The sequence below is a fragment of the Cyprinodon variegatus genome, unplaced genomic scaffold (assembly GCF_000732505.1).
Source record: "Cyprinodon variegatus isolate N-32 unplaced genomic scaffold, C_variegatus-1.0 Scaffold248, whole genome shotgun sequence".
NCBI classification, from domain to species: Eukaryota; Metazoa; Chordata; class Actinopteri; order Cyprinodontiformes; family Cyprinodontidae; genus Cyprinodon; species Cyprinodon variegatus.
Window position 1 is genome coordinate 494153 of NW_015150701.1, and position 23840 is coordinate 517992.

At 36.7% G+C, this 23840-nt stretch overlaps 4 protein-coding genes across 6 annotated transcripts in view; 3 read left to right on the forward strand and 1 right to left on the reverse strand.

Moving 5' to 3' along the window:
- hemk1 (HemK methyltransferase family member 1) overlaps positions 1 to 796 on the reverse strand; it is an 8849-nt gene extending 8053 nt beyond the window's left edge. The window contains exon 1 of the mRNA XM_015382084.1: positions 558 to 796. Within this exon, the coding sequence (XP_015237570.1) occupies positions 558 to 626 (69 nt within the window). The 5' untranslated portion in view covers positions 627 to 796. The remainder of the gene's footprint in view (positions 1 to 557) is intronic.
- Positions 797 to 933: 137 nt separating this feature from the next.
- Positions 934 to 10343, forward strand: nprl2 (NPR2-like, GATOR1 complex subunit). The gene is made up of 11 exons (XM_015382083.1): positions 934 to 1595; positions 2890 to 2981; positions 3081 to 3249; positions 3361 to 3469; positions 6183 to 6319; positions 6639 to 6736; positions 6952 to 6988; positions 8135 to 8228; positions 8307 to 8424; positions 8545 to 8687; positions 9809 to 10343. The coding sequence occupies exons 1-11, from the start codon at positions 1524 to 1526 to the stop codon at positions 9874 to 9876; spliced, it is 1137 nt and encodes a 378-aa protein (XP_015237569.1). The 5' UTR covers positions 934 to 1523; the 3' UTR covers positions 9877 to 10343.
- A 324-nt stretch (positions 10344 to 10667) lies between these two features.
- zmynd10 (zinc finger, MYND-type containing 10) lies at positions 10668 to 18081 on the forward strand. Of its 2 annotated transcripts, XR_001481434.1 has the most exons (13): positions 10668 to 11125; positions 12127 to 12235; positions 12308 to 12424; positions 12506 to 12559; positions 13023 to 13160; positions 13265 to 13353; positions 13483 to 13577; positions 14607 to 14779; positions 15136 to 15261; positions 15336 to 15457; positions 15550 to 15675; positions 17658 to 17863; positions 17994 to 18081. XR_001481434.1 is itself a non-coding variant. In XM_015382050.1 (12 exons), the coding sequence occupies exons 1-12, from the start codon at positions 11037 to 11039 to the stop codon at positions 17770 to 17772; spliced, it is 1353 nt and encodes a 450-aa protein (XP_015237536.1). In that variant the 5' UTR covers positions 10668 to 11036; the 3' UTR covers positions 17773 to 17875. The 2 variants fall into 2 exon arrangements, 1 of the variants encoding a protein (XP_015237536.1); XM_015382050.1 differs by lacking the exon at positions 17994 to 18081 and having other exon boundaries at positions 17658 to 17875.
- Positions 18082 to 19957: 1876 nt separating this feature from the next.
- Positions 19958 to 23840, forward strand: part of rassf1 (Ras association (RalGDS/AF-6) domain family member 1) — a 15780-nt gene continuing 11897 nt past the window's right edge. The window contains exons 1-2 of one of the 2 annotated variants that reach the window (XM_015382095.1): positions 19958 to 20215; positions 22416 to 22760. In XM_015382095.1, coding sequence (XP_015237581.1) covers positions 22447 to 22760 — 314 coding nt within the window. In that variant the 5' untranslated portion in view covers positions 19958 to 20215; positions 22416 to 22446. Of the gene's footprint in view, positions 20216 to 22415; positions 22769 to 23840 lie in introns of both variants that reach the window. The other variant, XM_015382094.1, reaches the window with a different exon arrangement.

Genomic DNA, 23840 nt, shown 5'->3' on the forward strand with positions numbered 1-23840 from the left:
TGTGTGTGTGTGTGTGTGTGTATGTTATTGTAGCCATTTTAGGTGGGATTAATATTAATGTGGTGGTACCTTATTTATCCCTCATAAGAAATGATTGTTTTCTAATATTTTTGAAATGTTTTTCCTTTAATTCCTCTATCTCTACCTTATTCTACTCTAATTCTCCATTATTGTTAAAACAGATATAAATTATATCCTATGTCCAACTATTCGGACTTTTAAGAGCTGTCTAATGTAAGTTATTATATGGTTATTGCTTACTACTGCTGGGAATGTTCTTTTTCTGCAAAAATGTGGTCTTTTTAAACTAAGAAAGGCACGAACTGCACATTAACAAAGGTTAATAATAATTTTAAAAAAATGTTGATTGTTTATATAATTTTCTGCCTGAGTTGCTTAGCTGCTGAAACTATAAAAAGTACGTATTTGTTTTGCGTCTTATTTTAGACTCATTCACACCGACTGTCAACAATGCTGACACGACTTCTTATTTGGGTTCCACTGCTTTCTCAGTATGTTCTGCTGAGCAGTTTATACAGAAAACAACTCATCATTACCTTTGCCCCACTGTGCCTGCATCCCAAACACCATCTGCAGCTTCTGCTGAGGGTTCTTCTCCACCACATGCCTAAATAGACCGTCTATAGACCGTTGATACAGAGAAACCCCTACAAATCAATATTTTTTAGCTTCCTCCCTTAAAGCGATATTTCATGTACCAATTTTAACTCTAAAGGGGATGTTTTAAACTCTATTCGCAACATTAAATGAAATATTTACATGTGGACAGGACACGCTACTGTTCCTACGTATGACGTCGAACATCTGCGTCTCTATGACGCAACACGCTTCTACTAGCTACGCATCCTGCGCATGCGCTCTGCCTCCTTAGAACAGTGTCTCCTTTAAGGAATGTGGTAAATCGGTCCTTTAATGAATTGTTTTGTTATATTTAGGTGTCAAATAGCGGGCAGACATTTCAAATTGTATCCAGACTCATATATTACGACTTTTAGGTGTAATTTTATGAAAAAATCCCTCGTTAACTGAGAATTACGTATCTTATTTGTGACGTTTTAACCCTATCGCGTGACTGACCTGTGGTAAAAATATATAAAAACGTTTGAATAATAAATAGTATAATATTCAACGCACAAAATGTGTAGTTGTAATGTCACAAATGTTTAGAGCTCACGTGCTCTCATTTCCTAGGTTATAGTGTGTGTATCAGTAAATTCCGTGATGGTCTGTGAACGCATCAGTATTGTTGCAACTCGAGCTGGTCAGTTTGGACGATGTGCCTCAAAATCTGCAGCGTTCTTCAATGACACATTCTATTAAACCCTCTCGAATAGTATTTTTATATTTAAACATCGTAAAAACATTTGAACTTTTGTAATCATTTGTAGACATCCCGATTTGCTCTTTTTAGCGATAGCTAGCTAGCATAACAAACGGGGGGTGGGGGGAGGATCTAGTAATGATTTTAATTTATCTAGAAAGGAGCAAAAACAACTTTCGTCATGGCCACTCGAATAGAGTGCATATTCTTCAGTGAGTTTCATCCCACTCTTGGGCCAAAAATAACATACCAGGTAAGCCAGCAATGCTGTCAATGCTACTAGCCCAGAGGTGACAGACATGAAGCGCTAAGATCCCACAACTTTAAAATGCATCATTTCTCCAACACACCTGAATCAAATAAGTGATTCGTTACCAGGCCTGTTTACAGCTGAATAACATGCAGATGAGGGGATTCAGTCATTTTATTATTAAACAAAGTTTGAATCTAAAAAAAGGAGGAAAGGCTGCCGCTCTGGCTTCCTCTAGGATAAATGCAAAACACCAGTTTTTCTGTTTTATGTGCTCTTTATTGCAATTCCTTACCATCCACAATTAAGCTTCCACTAAAAATGCATTTAATGTGATAACAAACTATAAGATGACTGTCCCCAGTTTTTTGTTTTGTTTTACCTTCTTAAATAAACGTTTTTAGTCGAATAACTTCATGAACAGTTGATCATTCATGTTTTATGTGGCTTTATGAGTTGTATGTGAGATCAGTGTAAAGATTTCAGAAAATGTGACTTATTGTGTAATAATAAAAGACATTAAAGTATCATCATATCTGTATTAATAATAATAATTTAACTTTATTGATCTCACATTGGAGAAATTTACCTCTGCATTTAACCCATCCCCTTGAGGAGCAGTGGGCTGCCATTGTGGGGCGGCCGGGGAGCAATCGGGGGTTAAGGGTCTTGCTCAGAGAGCCGGAGTGGGACGGGAACTGAGAACCTCAGGATTCAAAGCTCTATGCCCTAACCATTAGGCCATCACTAGCAGAAATAATGCACTGAAACCATTTTTCTGTTCCCTATTTATCCTGATGCTTATGCCCATCACTGATCTGAGGGGAAACAAAAGCCAAACAGGAAACAGGAATGTTTCAAATTTGAAAATGATCATTTTTATCATCAGCTATTGTGATTAGACTTTAACTCTAACCAAATCATGTGAGGTTGATACCCTTGCAACTGATGACAGCACCTTCTTTTTTTTTTTTACTTACTGATGTCAGCTAATTATCTCCTTTTTTTCTGCTCCTTGTGATGTGATCAACCTAAAGATGCTTAAAGCAAGAGTCATTTTTTCCCATGCAATAAAAAAAATAATCATAATTTCCAATTTCCTGCACAGTGTACATTTTTACAGAAGTACATGACTGAAAATTTGATTAAGGGAATGAGGATCAAAGTGAATCATTCCTGTAGACCTTGATATGAATTTTGTCCCATCCTGTGTGAGTTTTATACTGTTTTTAAATGTGAAGAGATTTAACACCGAACTATTGTGGTGTACATTAATTCCTCTGTTCTGTCCCGACAGGTCCCAGAGGAGTACATTTCACGGGAGCTGTTTGATACAGTTCAAGTTTACATCATCACCAAGCCTGAGCTGCAAAACAAATTAATAACAGTGTAGGTCATCAGACACTGTCTCACTGAAATCGTTTTCTTTTACTCTCTAAATGTTTTGGTTTGTTTCCTTTTCCAATGGAACAATTGATGTTTTTGTAGAACTGCCATGGAGAAGAAGTTAATTGGCTGTCCTGTATGCATCGAGCATAAAAAGTACAGCCGAAACGCTCTCCTCTTTAACCTCGGCTTCGTCTGTGATGCTCAGACCAATACCTGTGCTCTAGAGCCCATTGTCAAGAAGCTGGCTGGGTACCTCACGACTCTGGAGGTGAGGAGTAATACATTTATTTGCTCCTGTAATCATCTTTTGCCCTTCATACTTTCATAGTGAAATGACCTAGAAGTTGTTATAGTTTTCTTGCCCCCTGCTTTGTTGCAGTTGGAGAGTGGCTTTATATCAAAGGAGGAGAGCAAGCAAAAACTTTTACCCATTATGTCAACGTTGTTAGAGGATCTTAATGCCACAGGAGCCTGCACGTTACCCATAGGTATTACTTTGTGTTTTACTGTTTGTTTTATGTCTTACACAGTAAACAAAGAAACAGGTTTTGGTTTTTTAAATTGTGCAGAAAAATCAATAAAAAAAACCATTTTATTGTTACTTTACTCGGAGACATCTTAGCAGAAGGAATCCGTTATGCCGCCCAAAACAGGAATATTCTGTCTGAGGCTTATTCCTGATGACTTGAAAGGATTTTCAACCAACATTTATTTTATAATGAAACAGGCTGGAAATATTTATAGTACACATTAAGATGGTTGTCAGTGCCTAAAGGCTAAAGCAGTTTTATTGATTGGCAAACTAGCTTTCTATGAAGTTGAATTTTTGGAAAATCAGAATTTCTTTTACTCTAGTGTACTCCTTGAGCTTCCGTAGTTCGTAGTGACAAAAGTTAGACACTTTTTTGTTTTAAATTTCTGGTCAAAACTGATGAAATAGCTCATTGCGCCATACCACTCGTGGCAAACATCTTGCATATCATGTTTTCGTTGTTTACAATTGCAGGTCCTGCCAACTTGTTTTATACGCATGTTTCAAAGCTTTACCTTAGCTGCACTTTGAGTTTAGATCAACTCTCAGAAGAGAAATTAAAGCTAGTTTTTTAAAAGTATTTCCCGTCATTGTCTATTATTAAACCTGGGGGGTAAAAATCAATTCATCAAATTTGTTATGAAGAAATTAGAGTTTTTTTTAATATACTATATTACCCAGCCTTAGGCTGAGCTGTGTTAATATATTATGTTTTTTTTATAGCTCCATCGTTGTACGATAAAACCCCCAAGATACTGTTTGATTCAGAATGTAAAGTCATTGGAGAAAACTTCAGGAAATGGGCCTCAGCAAATATACTTTAAGTTCAGCAATGATAAGGTGTAATGTGTCGTGTATTTGTTTTGTTTTAGAAACCAGATAAGGTCTAATAAGTTTTATTATGTGCTGATACAATAAAACATATGAGTAAAAGGGTGTACTTTTCCCCCAGCAGTCACTCCAGGTAATGACAGCTTGGAGTTGGTGGTTTTATAACCTGCCTATAAAGTCTTTATAATGATTATAATCATTACTACTACTAAAACTCTTATGTATGGAGCAATGATTCACAGCTTCAAGGCTACATACTGGCGTCTTATGTGGTTTTACATTTTAAATCAGCATTTCTTCCTAAACATATAACGTTTTCTTCCAAAAGTGTTTATATCCCTTAAACTTTTCCACATTTTTTTTCGCTTTACCATCTTAAACTGTACTTTTTTTTATTGGGATTTTATGTGGAGGACCAACAAAATGCAAAGTTCGAATGTAGAATAGAATAAAACGGAAACATCCTTAGTTGTTCTTCAGGGGGAAGCAGAAACCATGCCGATACATATGAACACAAGAAATAATGAGAAATTAATGCCAGATCTACATTGTAAGAAAACCAATATATTCAAGAAATATGCAGGTAAATAAGAAAGCTTAAAGTTGTTGAGACAGATTATTTTTGTTTACGCAAGTAAAAAAAGAGAGAAACAGATTATAAGAATATGTTAAATAATATATATACTATTATAAATAATAATAGTTGATCTTTGACGCTAACAATCCTACTATATTCAGTTCAGTCCTTTGACTGGCCCATTGCAAACTCATATATATGCTCTGATACAACCTGTTTTATTTTTGCCCTGGTTGTGTTTGTTGTTTTTTTTAATATGCTGGAAGATGGACCTTTGCCAAATGTTCACACGTTTTACAGTAACCATTTTGCTTTCTTAAGAGTTACCCTGTATTTGTTATCAAAACAAAAGCATTTATTAAACAATGGGTCATTTTGAGTTGAAGCTTCACTATCGTCTGCAGTAAGATGCACAGCACAGCTTTCCTCCGCTCTTTGAGGATCTTCCTTTTTTTTATGCCAAAGCTTAAACAATATCAGAGTAAAGAGTGCAAAAATCTCTTAATGCACACTTCTTTGATCTGATTGGGGCGGAAAAAATATAAATCATACCTGATTTTCTCTCTACTTTACAATTCAAAGCTGATAGTCTATACAATAAAATCTCTAGATTTATTTCAATTTGGGGTTGTAACATGAAGAAAAGTGAAAGTGTCCTCTGAGATGTGGTTCTCTGAGAAATGGACTAGTTGGACATTTATCTTTTCATCATTTAAACCAAACCGTAACTCTGTATCACCCTGTTCTTCCTATGTGAAAGTAACGCACAGGCTCAAAAAGGATAAAACTTTGTTCCTATTTTCATTTTGAATGAATTCTAAAGAAAATGCAGTTTGAATCTGTGGGTGGTTTACTTTCAGCCTACCAGACTTTTTCAGAAAACTGTGTTTGTGTCTCTTAACAGCATTATTTTGAAAACTCCCATAACTGGGAGGTGTGTGTGTTGAAGTATTTGTTTTCTTGTGGGGCCAGTTTCCCAGGACTATGCTACTTTGTGGGGACTTACAGTATCGTGTGGGGAACAGTCTACTTCTTAGGTTAGGTTTAGGATTAAGATGTGAGCTGAATTTAGGATTAGATATGTGTTGGTGATTTGTAGGCTTAGGGTAAGGGTCTTGCTTTAACCAAACAAATAAATGGAAATCAATGGCAAATACGGATAGTGGAATCTAACATGTTTGTTTTGGGGGTTCTTGCTGGTTGGTAAGGGTTATTTTTTATTTTGTACGTGTTCATTTTGCTTTGTCTTTTCTCCCCACAGACGACTCCAACACCATCCAGTTGAAGCTCATCCAGCAGCGAAGGGACCCCCCCACTGTCCAGGAATATGACGTGCCTGTCTTCACTGAATGCAAAGAGCTTTTTATTAAATCTCAGTGGGACCTCACCACTCAACAGGCAGGATGAGCACTGCGTGGTTGCAAATATCAACAGATGTTATGATAAGACATATCCTAGTTTTCCTAGAAGCAGCGGTAAAAAGATTAGCGCGTAATGCTTGTTATCTTGTCGGAAAAGGTGAAGTGAGGCGTTTCTCATTTACCTTTTCATACCTGGAAACGAGCTTGTCTTATGGTTCTCTTTACTGATTTTACTGTGTTATTGTACAGTAATAAAAACCATGTTCTCCCACAAATCGTGATAAAGTTCTCGACTCTTTAAACAAATGAGGCCACAGAGCTTCAGATGATTATGTTCATCCTCTGGTTTCTTTTAGATATTGCCTCACATCGATGGATTCAGGCACATTCAGAAAATATCTGCTGAAGCAGACGTTGAGCTGAATCTTGTTCGTATTGCGGTGCAGAACCTACTGTGAGTACTTTCCTCTAACACGGCCCCTCTTACCTTACACTATTAAGCCCACAGTCCACATTTATCAGCAATGCTACTGCACTTCTTAGGAGTTAGCATAGCATATTTTGAATACAGTTGAATTTCTTTGAACATATAGCTGCTTTTGAATAAATTTCATAATCCCAGGACAAACAATTAAAACTGATAGATTTGTATCTACTTTTTTCTTCCAGGTATTACGGTGTGGTGACCTTGGTGTCGATATTTCAGGTACGGAACTGATTTCACAGCACATTGACAAATCTAAAAATGTTCCTGAAATTAACCCAAGCCTTAAAATCTAGGATATTAGCCTCTAAACACATGAGGAAAAACTGTTTTCAAGATTCAAATTCTCTGTTGTTTTTTTTTTATTTTCTAAAAGATACAAATGTAAGTTTGTGGAAAGCTTTATCAAGCTTTGCACTATTTATATCCATAATCGGTTCATTCTGAAAGTTTGTTTCGCCTCCACATCCTTTTAGAACCAAGGCCTTTCAGGGATTAGTGTTCAGAAATCTACCAGCCGCAGCCAGGATCCTGATCATCCTGGGTCATATAGGAACATCTGCACCACATCGTAACATCATTTTATAACCTTTTATTGAGAAAGGGGAATTATTTTGGAGAATTAAGTTTAATTAGCATTTCTAACAGTTTTCTCTACTTTTAGAGCCGTTGGCTGGAAGAACTTTGTTGTTAGTAATTTTCATTTAAAAGCTGATACATTGAATAAAAGGGAAAGAAGAAGCCAACAGTCTCTTAAGCTTTCTATCTTTATGGAGGACATTTTCTGTTTTGTTTTTTTCTAATGCTGACAAAATTCAGGTTGACCTTTGGTTCAGTTCAGTGCTTCTAGTTCCCCAACTTCTCAGATGTCACTTCTGTGTGATGCAATCGGAGCATAATCCTGTGCAGCTCTCTTTAATTTAATTAACAGATTAGTTTTTTTTATTAAATCTGTCCTTTTTTAAAAAGCTACGTTTTTTTAAATATTGTTTTAATATTGTTAATATTTGTATTACTGTATTTAAATGGTTTAATCCAATTTAATTTCTATTGCCTCCTCATTATCCAAACGTTTTTAGTGCCACAGGTGGAGGTGATCAAGCTTTTGCTGAGGCATTAGCAACATCATGGAATAGCTATAAATCTACGCTGCTCGATTCATTTAAAGGGTTGTTGTTTGTAGTGTTGTTTGTTTGGCGAAATTGAGAAACAATTTAACATGTTTTTGTATACATAAAGTGTTATCACTTTCCAAGCATTTAAAGGAAAGCTTAATTATGAGAAAAATGGGGTAAAAAAAAAAAAAAAGCTAACATCTTTTTAGGAAACCTATAGTCATCTCCACTGGCTGTTATTTATTTCTTCTAGTACTCCAATGTCTACTGCACAACCCCGAAGGTTCAGAGCCTCATTGATGACAAGTCCATTCAGGACGAATGCCTCAGCTACGTCTCCAAGCACGGTAAGGGAGAAGAGGGCTACTAAATGAAATTAATGGATTCATTTCCAGATGTTGATTGATTTTTGGCCTCATCATCAGGTCAGAAACGGGCCAGCCTCAGAGATGTGTTTCAGCTCTACTGTGGTCTCAGTCCTGGAACTACGGTGCGAGACCTTTGCTCCCGCTACTCGCAGCAGCTTCAAAGAGTCGATGAGAGGTCAGCGTAGCTCATCGTTTCACTTCCTGAAATGACTTAACTTCTCTGGAAATGTCTGGTCAGAGTAGCTCTCAAAGCATGTTGAGTTGGCTGCTGATTCGCTTTGTGTTTTAAACTCAGGAGGCTAATCCAGTTCGGGCTGATGAAGTCTCTTATTCGACGGCTTCAGAAGTATCCTGTGAAGGTGGTCCGGGACGAGAGAAGCAGGCCGCCTCGCCTCTACACCGGTTGTCATAGTTACGATGAGATCTGCTGCAAAACAGGCACGTTCAGAAGCTCTCTATAAGCAGCATTTTGGGTTTGTTATTTCACAATGCACAGATCAGTCATCATTAGCATCATCCTAATAACTCATCCTATACTCAGGCAATTTTTGGTTCTTTCTCAGACTCATGGAACATTTACACACTTCCTTGTTTTAAAAAATAAATCCTTGCAAAATTTCAGCACACTATTTATAGAACTATATGACTGACTACATATTTCCATGACCAATAGGCACATGGTTCATCAACGGCGCATCAGAATTAGGAAAGAACCTAGAAATATAATCGAAGCTAATTAAAGATCGAACAGTAATCCAAAGTGTGTTGGTCTGTTGAAACCCAACAGAGGGGGTTACCGTAAATAAAACAGGGAGCGGGTACTCATAATTCTTCTGACTACCTTTAATATCTAGCATTCAGCATTTTATTTATTGAGAGAAAAAAGTGCTTCATTCAAACCTAGCTCCTTTGTGTCCCCTTATTAAATCATATAGTCACTAAAATCAACCTATTAAATAAATGTAGTCATTTAAATCAATCAGTCTCATAAGATTTGGAAAGTTTTGAGAGCCTTTATATCTAAATCCTCTCAGAGGTAGTTGATCAACCAAAGTTACTCCAAGAGAGCAACTCTTGACTTACCTACAGGATAACCAAGAACCGGGGAGAGGTCCAAAGTGTTGAAGCCAATCTGAATAAAATATTTTTTCATTTTAAATCTGCCCTAAAAAAATCTTTATGACTGCTAAACCGTTTGTTAAAATGAAATGCAGACTTAAAGACAATAGCAGAGCCTTTTTAAGTTGTGCGTCTATTACATCTGGCGTAAAACTAACCCTGTTTTCCATTCTAAAGCAGCAAATCTTAAACAAAAAAATGACCCATCATCAGTTTGTTGCCTTAAACTCAGAGTAGTTAAGTGTTTTGAAGTGACTTGGAGTAAAGTAGGCAACGGTTCTAATCAACTCTAAAGTTTTCATTAGCACTTTAGCATAAAAAACAAATGCGGGTTTGTGTTTTTGTGATAAATTGTTAAGAAATGTGACGTTGAGCAGCCAATCTTAGCTCAAACTTTGCTGGAGTAAAACAGGTTTGCCTCAATTGTGCTGATTTTACAGGAATCACTTACCAGGAGCTGGATGAACGTTTGGAAAATGACCCTAACATAGTGATCTGCTGGAAGTGACCTTAAATGAAGCCATCTTCCATGAAGCCTCAACCAAAGCTGTCAAGAATGAAAAGAAGTAAAGCTCAAACTGTATTTTGTAATGACCTTTGCTTTTTTTTATAGTATTATTTATGTGTTCATTTCTAATTCAAGGGAATGACTGTCCAGTTGATAACTAGAATATAAATTAAAATTATGTTCAAACTGTTTCATGCTTTGATTTATTGTGTTGTTTCTTTTCTGTTTTACGCTCACTGTATAAATAGACCAAATACAGTCATCACTGTTGGATATCCTGCTTACATTGCCTGTATTTACTGTAAATAGTAAGAAACATTAACCTTTGCAGCAACACAAAATATAGCAACACATAAAATCCTCTCATAAGTATTTAAAATCTCACCTTTAAATATTTTTTTTTTGTTTTTGTAATGACACTGTACAGGATCTGTCTTTTTAGGATTTTGAGAGAACAAGCTATAACCTACATTTTTTTTTATTACTTTACAGTTATTTCAGGTTTCAATTCAACATTTACTAAACTGTGAACATAAACGGATAACAAATATTTTACTGAAGACTTGTAAGTAAATGCTTTCTACAAAATCACTGAACTAAATTAAAATTTAAAATGTCAGAACTGTTTATATACTTTTTGCTTTCAAGGTACAAATCATCTTGTTTTCCAGGTATCAGAAAATAGAAAATTTTGGCCACTAAAAACCTCAATACGTTTAGAGGTCTTCACACAATCATTGACTTAAATTTGATTCATTGCTTATATGAGCTGATAAGAATATATCGTTTATATATTGATACTCTTACTTAATCCTATTAATCGCATATTTTGCGAGCAGGGATTTGAATTTCGGCTTTCTTATACCTTCGTCTCAGCTCAGGCGCTGTGATTGGCTACAAACAATGGAATCCAAGGCGGCGTTGCTTAGCAACGGAACAGTCAATCGACGTTAGAAAACCTCCCCGTTGTTTGGTACTTTACATCAAACTCTGGCGCCCCTTAGTGGCGACTACTGAAAACTACAAGGTAAAACGGTTACCTTGGCAACTGTCTGTGTATATCTCACCCTGGCTGCTGGACATTATCAAATAAGTTCACCAGAGCGGCTGTAAATGTTTTAATTTGCCCGACATTGTTTGAAATAATCAAGACTGTGGAAATGGATACGTCGGTGGTGCTGCCTGTTGAAGCTGAGGGGATTATTCGAAGTTTGGATATTTTCTCCCTCAAAGAAGTGGGTTCTGCGAGGTAAGATCACAAACTAACGTTAGCATGAGCCAATGTATGCTAATGTAACGTTTCTGGGAGAACAAAGAGATCCCTTCTGTGATATGAATTAAAAAAATTATAAGGCAAAGTTAAAGAAACTGCCTTTGATCTGATATCCCTAAATAAAAAGGTAGAATAACCTGTTTGTGATCTAGATTAAGTTGTTCTATAAAGGCCTCTATGTAGTTTACCACAAGCCATGTAATAAGCGCAAAAGATATAATAGTTTAATGAGACCAAAACTAAGACTTTTGATTGATTGATTTAAAATGATTTGTGAGGCAGAAAACTTAAATTGCAAAATCTACTAAAAACACACCCTAGCCCCTATAAAACATTGTGCTGGCAGTGTCATGCTTGTGATGCCTTTCTATATAAGGAAAAAATGAAAATGTGAGGAAATGTAAGGAACAAATCTGGAAGATTTGTTAAGAAAACCTGATTGAATTAAGAAAACATGTTTAAATTCACGATTTTTCCCTGCCTTTTTCTGTTTTAGCAAGTACAAACTGTGTAATATTCATACAAACATGTTGTTTAATTAAGGAGCAGAGATACTGGTATAGTAGTCTACCAGAAAGTCATTTTATTGCATGAATCATGCAATAAAAGGCTTCCTCACAATAACTGAAAAAAAGAAACCTTCAACAACACAGTACTACCAATCCTTTCATACAGGATTGACAGTTAAAAAGCAGGTTCTTGAGGCTCATTTATTAGTCCAGCATGGACTAAAAGTAGGTTTTTCTGAATTTCATTACTCTTTGAGCACATTTCACTTAATTATTCCAACTGCTGCCAAGCTGGAAGATGTCTGAGCAAAGGCAGAGAGCAGCTAGACTGGGGAAACATTTTATAATTTTAGGGTTAAGAGTGGGTATATTTTCCCTATGTATGGGTTTGATTATAGAAAAAGGCCTCAAATTGTAGCTGTTTTTAAAAACCCTCACCTTTTCTCACAGCTTTTTCTGTGTTAACAGGTGGTTCAGACAACATGAACATATTGAGAGACTAAATATGCAGGCCATACTGAATGCTTCAGCCATGCACGATGAGTTTGTCAAGGAGCTCCTGGTGTCCTTCGGAAAGGTGACCTCAAGCTCTTATATCTACAAAGTGATAACTAACAGCAGGGTGAGTGATCAATTCCTCTTTTCTCAGATACCTGTTCTGGTCCATGAGATGATCCTTGTGGAGGTGTGGAAGCAGAAAGTGTTCCCAATCCTATGCCAGCTGCAAGACTTCAACCCTAAGTGCACCTTTCATCTTTACATGCTGGTACGTGTGAAAATGAGATCTGCAACATCTCTGATCAGCTTGTCATGACATTTAATCGAATTTTCATTTTGTCTCTCTTAGATCCACCATGAGGCTACAATCATCAACCTGCTTGAAACAGTGTTGTTTCATAAGGTCAGTAGGTTCTCCGATATTTCTAATCTCTCCTGAGTCTTTGTTTGCCTGTAAATGTTTTAATTTGCTTTGGAAGCAAGGTTGCAGCATCAGGAAAATGTAATGATATGTGCTATCATTACCTATTAGTTCATACCCTTCAACTTTTTACATAATTTTTTTTTTATCTTCCCAGCCATAATTGTATTTTTAAGCTTTTATATGGCAGTTAAACTAAATATAATTTTAAAAGAGGAAGAAAAATTATCTCTGTTTGTTTTTAATCTATTTTAGTAATTAACAGCTGAACGAAATGCCATGTGTTTGCGTTCTTTATAGAAAAACCTTTATTTGAATTTGTTCTTCATTAAACATCTCAAGCTTTGATTTGACCAAACCCCTTTTTTTAATCTGCATTATGATATCATACGTGTGAATACTTTTGCGGGTCAAACTATCAGGTATTGTGTTTCTGGAAGTTTAGGATTCCTGTGAGGCAGCTGGTGATTCTCTTCTTGACTTGGTGGATTACTGCCATCGTAAACTCACTCTGCTGGCCAGTGAGGCAACCAAGGGCCATGCTGCGGCTCATGATCGACAGAACCAGCTATCCCCTATAGAGGTAAACTTTTGATGCCTCTGTTCGCTTTCTTGCATCTCTTCCACACTGCAGCATCATTCAAACCAGGGATATGAGTCACATCCTTTTATTTCTGCTTAATGAAGGAGCTGCAGACGCAGAATACGGCACTGGAGTTTGAAATCTCTCTTAAAGCTGTATCTGTTCTGAGCTACATCGCAGATCATTCTGACAGGTACATGATGGAGGGATTGCTTTGAAGTTACATTTTCTGTTTTTCAAATTGAATGGAAACCTTTAACGTTTCATAGATAACAAGCAGGATGCAAAAAACCAAACAAATGTGTCATCTCTTTCCTCTCAGCATCAGTGTCATCAATCGTGTGCTGTGTACGCACAATATGCCATGTGTGCTGGTTCAGCTGATAGAGTCCTGCCCCTGGAGTCGGAGCGTAAACGGTAGATCTTAATACCTGCACTTAAAACATAGGAATATGACCCTTTGTTAGAATTTATAAGATTTCATAAAGATATTCATCTTGCAATCATTTTGCAACTTTATTGTTTTTTTTTTTTTACTTATGTTCTTTAACAGACCAATAAAGCCTTAGATGAGCAGCCGTTCCATCCTGATATTCAATCCCACGTACTGTAGGTCTGCTGGGTTTTATCTTGAGGTAGCAGAGTAAAAGGGGGATCTGAATACACATACAGGCTATACCTCTCAGATTTTATTTCTAAAAACCTTTTCCCTCCACTTATTCACATAATTATTACACCGTGCCTTGTGTTTGTTTATCAAATAGAATCTCGAAGTGGCTAAAATTGTCAGAAATTTCTCTCAAGTACGACAAAACTATTTTTATTTTACTCTGGTCTAAGTAAAAAGTTGCCATTCAATAAAAATTATTTAGTGAAAAGGCTTGTTTAAGTACCAGGTAACTGATCTAAACATCTAATTTACTATTTAAGAATGAAATATTCAACAGTTCAAAAAAACGCATATGCTAATATTTTCAAGACTAAAATGAAATCAATAAAACTAAATTTCGACATAAAAATTCAGTCAGAGAAAACATTTTTCCAAATGTATTAAAGCTTAAACCACCTCTAGTAACTATATCTACTGTGTGTTGTTTATTAACTTGACCACCAAATGTAATTGAAGGTTCAACAGATGGGAAGTAAAGCTTATGTAGAAAAGCAGAACACTAGTTTCAACATAAACCGTAACTGTCTGTGCCTGAAGCAGTTTTGCTTGGAACAAGTTTGCTCATCGCTCAATAAAGTTTCTCAGAGTGAGCGTCCAAAATCTTCATTTAGGTAATGGTAGTATATAATGAGTTATATAAGGTACGAAATGAAAACGCAATAATATGTCATGAATTGTAACTATACCAATCAAATACTGTGGAAAAGAGGAGAAATGAGCCTTAGGAATTTGAATGCTTTTGTAAGGCCCTGTCTGCTCTCTATTGCCCCCTCTAGGTGGAGTAGAAAAGTACATTAATGGCAAATGGCAGAGGATTCCTGCTGAGGACCATTTGAAGATGACTAAACTTGATGGCCAGGTCTGGCTGGCTCTGTACAGTTTGATACTAAAGGAAGAATGTCAAAGAAAATACGACTTCAACAATTTCAACAAGAACCAACTTCTAAAGGTAAAAACTAAAACAAAAATATAAACTAACTATATGTGTTTCTATGTGTTTAAGGGTTTTTGTGAGTAAGAGGATTTTATTTGACTTAAGCTAATGTTTTGGAAGTACCACTGTTCCAGATTATTGTCCTTTACATGTTATCTGACCTCCTTCCTTGTAGAAAACAGATCCAGTCCCCATAGATGTATTTTTTAATGCTACTTCCTCCTATTATGAGCTTCTCATCCTCTTCCTGTAGCACTAATTACATAACCAGACAACCTTGAGCATCCTTTTGCAAGCACAGATATTCTCCTGAGTATCCCTACAACCTGAGGTGTGCTGATGTCTGAATATTGCTGCTGTGCTGTTCCCAGCTCAGGAGTTTTTTGACAGACGTGCTGATCGATCAGCTGCCGATCCTGCTTGAGCTCCAGCGCTTCCTGGCTCATCTTGCTGTCACAGACCCGGCTCCACCAAAGAAAGAGCTGATTCTAGAACAGGTACAGTCACTTTGACACATGTACCTTCATTCCATTCTTCCGTGCTCTCACCCTCAGATGTTCTTTATGTTCAGATCCCAGAAATGTGGAGCCAGATTGTCAGAGACAATTCTGGGAAGTGGAAAGCGATAGCAAAATATCAGGTCAAAGAAACATTTAGCCCATCTGACAGTGACTTACAACATCAGGCCCAGAGGTAAGTAATCCTTGAAACACTAACCTGAGTGCAATGTGAAAGAATATAGGAGGGAAATTCACAAACTGGTGCTTTAAAAATCTCTCATCAAGGTTGGCCCAGACATACAACTTGGATGTCATGGAGCGTTTGCTCCCAGAGAAACCAAAGTGTGGATCCTGTGGTAAAGAGGCCTCAAAGAGATGCTCTAGATGCCAGATAGAGTGGTACTGTAACAGGTAAGATATGGAGGGCTAGTACTGACATTTTTACATGCTACATCGCCAAAATTTTACTGTATTTTACTAAAATTTTAATGGAAAGGCTTCCCCATTAGTTTGGCAAAAGATATCACGAACAGAAATTTGTAAAAATGAAGCCTGAATTAATATTTAGCATCCTTTGCTCCGATACAATTTAAATATCCTTATCAAAATCTGACACAGCTGTTTCCATTCAAACTCATTTATTTGATAAACAGAGCAGGGGTTAGTTGCAACACTTTTTTTTTCTTTTCTTCCAACTTCTCCAAGATTATTGGACCTAAACCAACCATATTAAAAATACACCTGTCTGATAATTGCTTATAGCTTTTAAATATAATTAGACAGGGCTGATTTTTCACATCGCTAATTAGTGCTAAACCTCTGAACACTCTCTCTCAGAGACAATTGTCATAAAAACATTTTTTTTCCCTAAATAAACTTCTCTTTTTGTCTCAGTAAGGGTGTTATTGTGAGAGTTTTATTGCTTTCTAATAAATTTCCTTTGCAAATAAATAAATAAAGTTCACATAGACAGACACCCCAAAATGAAACTATTAAATCTCAGACCTTTTTATGCACTGCTTTTATTAAACACCTAAAAATTAACACAGCAAACATGACATCCCAAAAGCCAGTTTTGAAACCAGGAAAAAAGAAATAATAATAAAACAGCTTTTTAAGAGCAGAGACATCTTAAATACTTTATTTATTGATAGGGGTCTAAAAGATAACCTAACACCCCTTTCCCACCATCATTAATCAGATATTTTTAGTTGTAGAAATCATCTGCAGCTGTACAATCTTTATGTCCCCAGGACCCGCCATCCAGCAATGGACCCACACTTTCCTGGATTTTAAGTAGCTTTCCAGTTTGGGGACAGTTGTACTGTAAGCTATGACAGAACACCATGCACTAGCTGGAAACATAAATATGAGCACATGCTAACCATGTGATTTGCAGGGAAACTAGCTAAATTGTATTTACTTAGTACAAATGGTCAGGACAGTATGACAAAAAACACACAACATGGAACAACATACTTACAGCCAAAAAAAAATGTTTTTCCCCACAATAAATTTAGATGTTCTTATGTTTTTTGTTCTCTCCTGCTTGTTAGAAGACATATTATCTCCAGTACAGTGTGAATGTCATCAATATGCTCTTAATTGGAAAAAAAAACACTTGTTGACACCTGTGGGGTTTTTTTTTATCATGAAAACTTTAATCTAGAGAAAAGATGTAAACCAGTTTATGTTTGTTCATGAACAATTGTCGTATGATGACAAAATGGGAAGAGCAAAGCAGAAAAAACTGCAAACCTAACAAGACGTAAAAATACATCTACCGTAAACAGATAGGTTGGTGAAGAGAGCGTTGATTAGAGGTGGCAACTGGAGGAGAATGGATGGCGTAACGAAGGTAGCTACTGTTGAGCCATAAAAGTTCTTGTTTGCAGTTTGTGTTGATAATTTTAAAGGACAACCAATAGGAATGCTCTGATCTGATTAGACCAAGCTTGAAACTTTTAGGCTACATGCTGTGTTTTGGAAAAAAAAAAAAAAGAATAAAATGCAGAGTGCAATCCCTTAGAATAAAATTGTTACAGGCTGAAAAATATTTGACAATGACGTAGAAAATGCCATTTCTACAATACAATGCTGATAAACATACATCCAGAGCTGAAAACGAATGTTTTAATCATATTCATCTATTAGACGACCTAGTCAAAATCCTCAAGACTTGAAAACTTATTTTACAGGTACTCTCCATCCAATCAGAAAGCACTGAAGCTTTGTTTTCAACTTATTCAAGAGTCTGACAGCTGTGGTGTATCAAAATGTGATTAAATTGACCTGGGGGGTGAAAAATGCAGATCAGTCTTCATTTGTAAAGGAAAAAATCAAATTTTCCTACTGATTTACTTTGACCTCTGTCATGTTTTTCTTCTCTGAAGACCATGCCAGGTGAAGCACTGGCCTAAACACAAGAAGGCCTGCCAGCTGATGACTGACACTATGGAGAGGATCCAGGAGGACATGCAGATAGAGAGCCGAGATAATCTGCTTTAACCGGAGAATGATGAAGAGGAACCAACATTTCTAGATAGAAAAAAAATCTCCATTCTCCATTTGCACGATGCTGAAACATGACATTTGTGATGTATGTGATATCCTGCAGAAATCCTAAATAGAATTTAATGTTTAGTGGTTTTTTAACATAATAAAGTTTCAAAACATTGTGTCATACAGTCTTTTTTTTATTTATTTATTTTTTCCCTTTATTTAACCAGGTAAACCCTGTTGAGATCTGGATCTACTTTTCAAGAGCGACATGGGCAGAGATCTGCAATACACTGCAACCTGGTTACAAAATTAAAACCAATTAATACATATGCACAAATATAAAACAATAAAAACTATTTAGAGCACTGACACTGTGTCATAGAAGCGTGTTATCTATCTTTAAGAACCGCTCAAAATAAGTCCAATGAAATAGTGTCTGACATCTTGAGCTCAGACTGAAGCTGATTCCACGCTGTAGGAGCAAACACACTGAATGCTTTCTTTTCTTTATCAGTTCGAACACGAGGAACATGTAGAAGAATAAAGACATTTGAGCGTAAAAAATGTACTAGATCTATGCAAAAGAGAGCTTATGTATGTTGGTGTTAGTCCAAGGAGAGATTTATATATAAGGATCATCAAATGATTGTTTCTCCGAACACTTAAAGAGGGCCAATCAGCTTTTGCATACAAATCACAATGATGTATCAAACATCTACTACCAGTTATAAATCTTAAAGCACAATGATAAACAGTATTTAATGATTTCAGACATTTGGTTGAAGTATTCATATATAAGACATCTCCATAATCCAGAAGTGGCAGGAATGTTGCTGCTACCAATTTACTTCTAGCTTTGAGTGAGAAACTGTCAGGATTTGTTTGAGGGTTGAGGACCCAAAAGCAGAGGCAGGTAGGCAGAGTTGATTTCATGGTTGGTTTAATGAAGGAGTAACGGAAAAAAGCAAAGTCCAAACAAACAGGCAACCAAGAATCCAAAATCCAAAATGGAAACAAGGTCCAAAAAACAAACATGAAACCAGGAGTCCACAAAAAAAAAAAAAAAAAAAAAAAATTCAAAACAAAAAAAAAAAATAAGAAAAAACCCCCCAGAAAAACATGGAGACATCAGGGAATCAAAACTCAAGGAGGAAGACTCAGAGAGACGAAGTGGAAGAAGACTGAAGAGGTTAGACAAGGACCCAGCAAAGAGGAACTGTAGAGAGAGGGCTTTTAAAGGAGACAGAGACAAAGAGAGGGCTAATGAGAAGATTGGGAACAGGTGAAGACAGAGCAGAAACAAAACAGGAGCTATGGAGAAAGGAGAACACAGGAGGGCAGCAGCGGGCAACAAATGAAAAAACAGGAAGACTGGAAATAACTAGAAAACCCTACAAAATAATTATTAAACCACTAACACTAGAAAACAAGGAGCAAAGCAAAACTGAACACTAAAAAGAAAATATAACAGAACCAAGAACAGTAACTGAGAAAAAACAAACAAACAAAGAAAACAATAAACAAAGAATTAAACCATAAAAACTAAGAAACAAGGAGCAAAGCAAAATTGGATACTCAAAAGAAGAACATGATAGAAAACAGAAACGATCCATTTCGATAATAAAACCCAATCTTCATTTTCAATGTTCGTAATAGATTTGCTATGTGATTTTTTTTTTTAAAGTAAGTTCATCATCGAGAGTAAAACCAAGATATTTGTAATTACCCACAAACTCAATTTGTGGACCTACTGCAGCGGTAAGAAATAAAGGGATCTCTGGTAGTTTAGCAGAGTGTGAGAAAACCATTGCCTTGTTATTTCTTGTCTTGCTTAAACACAGCAGAAAGGGAAACTTTTGCAAAACACTTCAGGAAATGTCCTTAATTTGGTTCATTTACATTCCCCCAGTTATCATTAGACTTTACTCTCCCTGGTTGCTGAGCAGTTTTCTGTGTGAAGGGTTTTCATGTCACTATAGGCAAATATTCGGAAAATATATAAGACTATTTTGCATCTGCTATTTTTTTGTCTTATCTTTTTCTGCTGCTGGTGCAAATGACAGCTCTACACCTCTGCAGGGACTGAAGGTTGGAGGGTTGGGGACTTTGTCCGCCCACTCAGCTGTCCCCCTCCCTCCTTATACATGAAGACATTTCACCGGATGTCTGTGCAGCTCAATCTCATCTTTCACTCTCTTTTTTTTCAACTGCTTCCTTCTTGAGCAGCTTGAGCCGACCGAGGAAAAGATAAAAAAGTAAAAGATGTTGTGCTGAGGCTGATGAGGGTCACCGTCCCTCCTCTCAGCGTCCCGTTATCCGCCGCCGGGCTGCCCTCCTCCTCCACAGCCTGGAAACAGCCCCATGTTTGTGCGCAAAGTTCAGCTCTGCTCTGATGGAAGAAGTTAGAAGACAAAGCGGCCACAGCGGAGTGGTTTTCTCCTCTGTTCCGGTAAGTTTACACCACAGACACTTCTGCGCTTAAAGGGAGCAAACCTAGAATAACACAACAAGGATCTAGTTTGTTACTTTTATGAAACATATCACTATTTAAAATGATTGCTTTTAGTCTGAGGTTGTGATGCGTAGCTGTTTATATTTTAATCAACTTTTACAGAAGTAGAAAAATCGTCTTCCCTTGTTAGAAGTCTGGTAAAGGTGCGTAAAGATGTTTTGTAATAAATTAATTGTTAAATAGAAAAAATAAAAAGAAGAATTTTAATGATTCAGTCATGAAATTTGGATAAGAAATAGATCATTGCTTGAAAGAAAATGTCCTGAACTATAACTAGGTTATGGAATCTATGAATATAGATAATAGTATCATTTTATCTGTTTCATTTGTAGCTAATTCCAATTTCCAATTGAAATCCTATATAAAAAAGACCCATTTATTTATTTATTTTTTAACCAATTTTGATTTGTTAATCGATTATTGAAATAATTGTCACCTAATGAGGCGATAGATTAAACGTTAACTGGAGTATAGAAACTGTAAAATATGCTTTTAGCTGACAGAACAACCCACTTAGTAAATTTATTAAATTTGTATAATTAAATATAAACATTTTGCATTTAAGATAAAAAAAAAATGTTTTTATCGTCTCTCAATGTGCTCTATCCAGAACCCCTAAAGTGGAAAAGTTTGAGTTTCACCTGGTTTAATTTTGGAAAATAATCTTCTTTAATTAGACTTTGGCTATCCGATTATTAATCAACTAATCGAAAAAATGATAAACATATTAATCAATTAGCAAAATTATCATAGTTGTAGCCCTAATTAAATTAGCCATGTACCAATAAAGGCTTTTTAATAACCTTTTTTTTTTTAGGGCCTCAGACCTCCTTTTAAATGTTAAACTTGGATCCCCTACTGAAGAGCATCAGACGGACATCTTTTCAGTCCCTACAAGCACCCCATGCTCACTGTCTTTCATTACAAGTTGTTTTAGAAATTCTTAGGGGTCCAAAATATATTAATATTTACTTCTGGTTATGATATCAAAGCTGACACAAAATCGTTGTGCATCAATATGAACAGAAAGTTAAAGTAAGGTGTCCTCCTCTAGTCAGATCCTAGTAGCTCCATGACAGAGCTGCCAAATGGCTTCTTCTCTGCAATACATTTCTCAGACTCATCCTCACAAAAACCTAAAAAGGTGCGAGGGTGAAGATTGGTCAAATTTTTGAGCGTTAAACGAGAAACTAAATTCGTCCAAACAACCAGTCAGTTATCGTCTATGTGCCCGATCATATCATCATAAGAAGTTCATTTAATGTTTTGTCTTAAAGAGAGGGACCATAACAAGGGGCAGGACCAATATTATATGGGCCCCTGTTGGCCCCGGTTTAGGACCGCCCTTGAAAAAATGTAAGAGAAAAGTTTGACTGAACTACTGAAAGTTGCTCTCCAATTTATAGCAGGACTCTACATTTATTGATAACAATGTTGTTGCTGTTGTTTTTTTCCTTATACTTAAATTTGACTTTGAAAATACAGAATTAGTACGATTCCTGATAAAACAGTCAATTCTTGTTTGAACAAACCGAATTAAGTTGATTCTGATTCTGAATGTAAAAATACTTTGTTTAGTTTTGACCTACAACTATAATTGAGCTTACCTTTTAATATATTTACTATTTCATCTCATTTTATTTTGACATTGTTTTATTTTATTTGAATGACAAAATGGTCAAACAACGTAGTACAGTTTAAAGGCTAGGCCAAACAGACAAACTGGAAAGCCACCGTGTGTGTTGGGGAGTTTTTTAGTCAAAATTAGATCAGACTCTTCTACAGTAGTAGAGCGTATCCACATAATATTGTGATGTCTGATTAGCTTTATCTTGTTTAGGCTTCTTTATTCATAATGTGGATCTCATCTTAAGAAAACTATACTTACAGGAATCTAAGGGAGTGTTCACACCTTGGTTTTGTGTGAAAGCAGAATTTCTTTCTGGACAGCCCTTATAGTTAGAATGTCTTTTAGATATCAGGGTGTTAGATGTCTGTTGAAACACAGGTTATTTAGTTGATTCAGTTTGCAATAAAAAGAAATGGAAAAAATCAAATAGATATTTTTTTCATGATAAAAGCAGCATTGCTACAGACCTTGCTTCAGTTTTCCCCCTCCTACATTTCTTTCCATCAGTGATGATGCTTAATGCTCCCTTCCGACGGTCATGATGTCTTGGGGGGAGTTTATCGAGCTCCGTGACCTGAACTCTAGCAGTGGGCAGATGGAACTGACTGGCCTGCGTTCGCCATGCTCACCCCCGCGCCTGGAGAGAACCAACGCCTTGAGGATCAGCCCAGGGAAGGTGCCCGACCTCCTGAGCCGCGTGGGCATCATCAGGGTTCTCAGCAGCTCCCAGGACCCCGAGTTTGTAGAAGAGAAGGGAGAGGGGCATAACTTCCAACCCTGCAGCCATGCTCAGCCTACGTGGTGCGACCTGTGTGGTGACTTCATTTGGGGCCTTTACAAGCAGAGTCTGCGGTGTGTCAGTGAGTGGGTTTAAAGTTTCAAAAGCTGCATTGCTGCCTCAGTACATCTGCATGGCATGGAGAGCAATGAGAGATTTTCAGACAAAGGAAAATATTGTTTTGATTTTCTGTGCTGACTTTCAGCTGTTTCTTGGTGTTGTAATGTGTTTTGGTTGATAAAAAAAAAACAAACAAGAATATAAACTTTTATACACTCATTAACATTGAAGTTGATGAGTGTACCAAAACCTAACCCTCTGTACATGAATCTGGATCAAGGATAAAGGGGACAAAAGACAAGGTTCTTTCCTGATCTAGCTTTAAATGAAGTTCAGTTATTGTTTTTGATGCCATGTTAGAGAGAGAACACTCTTTAAACATACATGCAACATGCTGCGCAGTAAAACACAGCAGCACATTACCCTGAACACACTATCTCTCCTGTGAAACATGATAGTGGCAGCATCATGCTTTGCAATCCTTCACATTAACATGGTCAAGAGGCTGAGTTGATAAGAAGATGGATTATGTTTTAAGCACATGTACAATTACATCTATATATTCAGAGACATCAAAGAGCGACGGTGAGAGTTAGCGACACACATATGCAGCCAGTGGTACAGATGTTATGCCTGTTTTGGAATCAATGCCAGTTTGAGAGCAGACTGAAAGCAGCCATTGTGGTTTTCTTACTCTGGTCATAATAGAAACAAACTTATCTATAACATTAGCAGTGCAGCTGTGGTTTGCACTTACTGTAGCTCAGCAAGAGGCGGGGGACACCCTGGACAAATCGCCAGTCTATTGCAGGGCAACACAGAGACAAACAACCATTCACACACACTCATAACTAAGAAGAATTTAAAGTCGCCAATTAAGCTAACAGTCATGTTTTTGCACTGTGAGAGGAAGCCAGAGTACCCGGAGAGAACCCATGCATGCATAGGGAGAACATGCAAACTCCATGCAGAGAAACCCTTGGCTGGGCCATATATATGCAGCAAGAAAGGCTATATAGGTTTATATATATACATTATCTATCTATCTATCTATCTATCTATCTATCTATCTATCTATCTATCTATCTATCTAT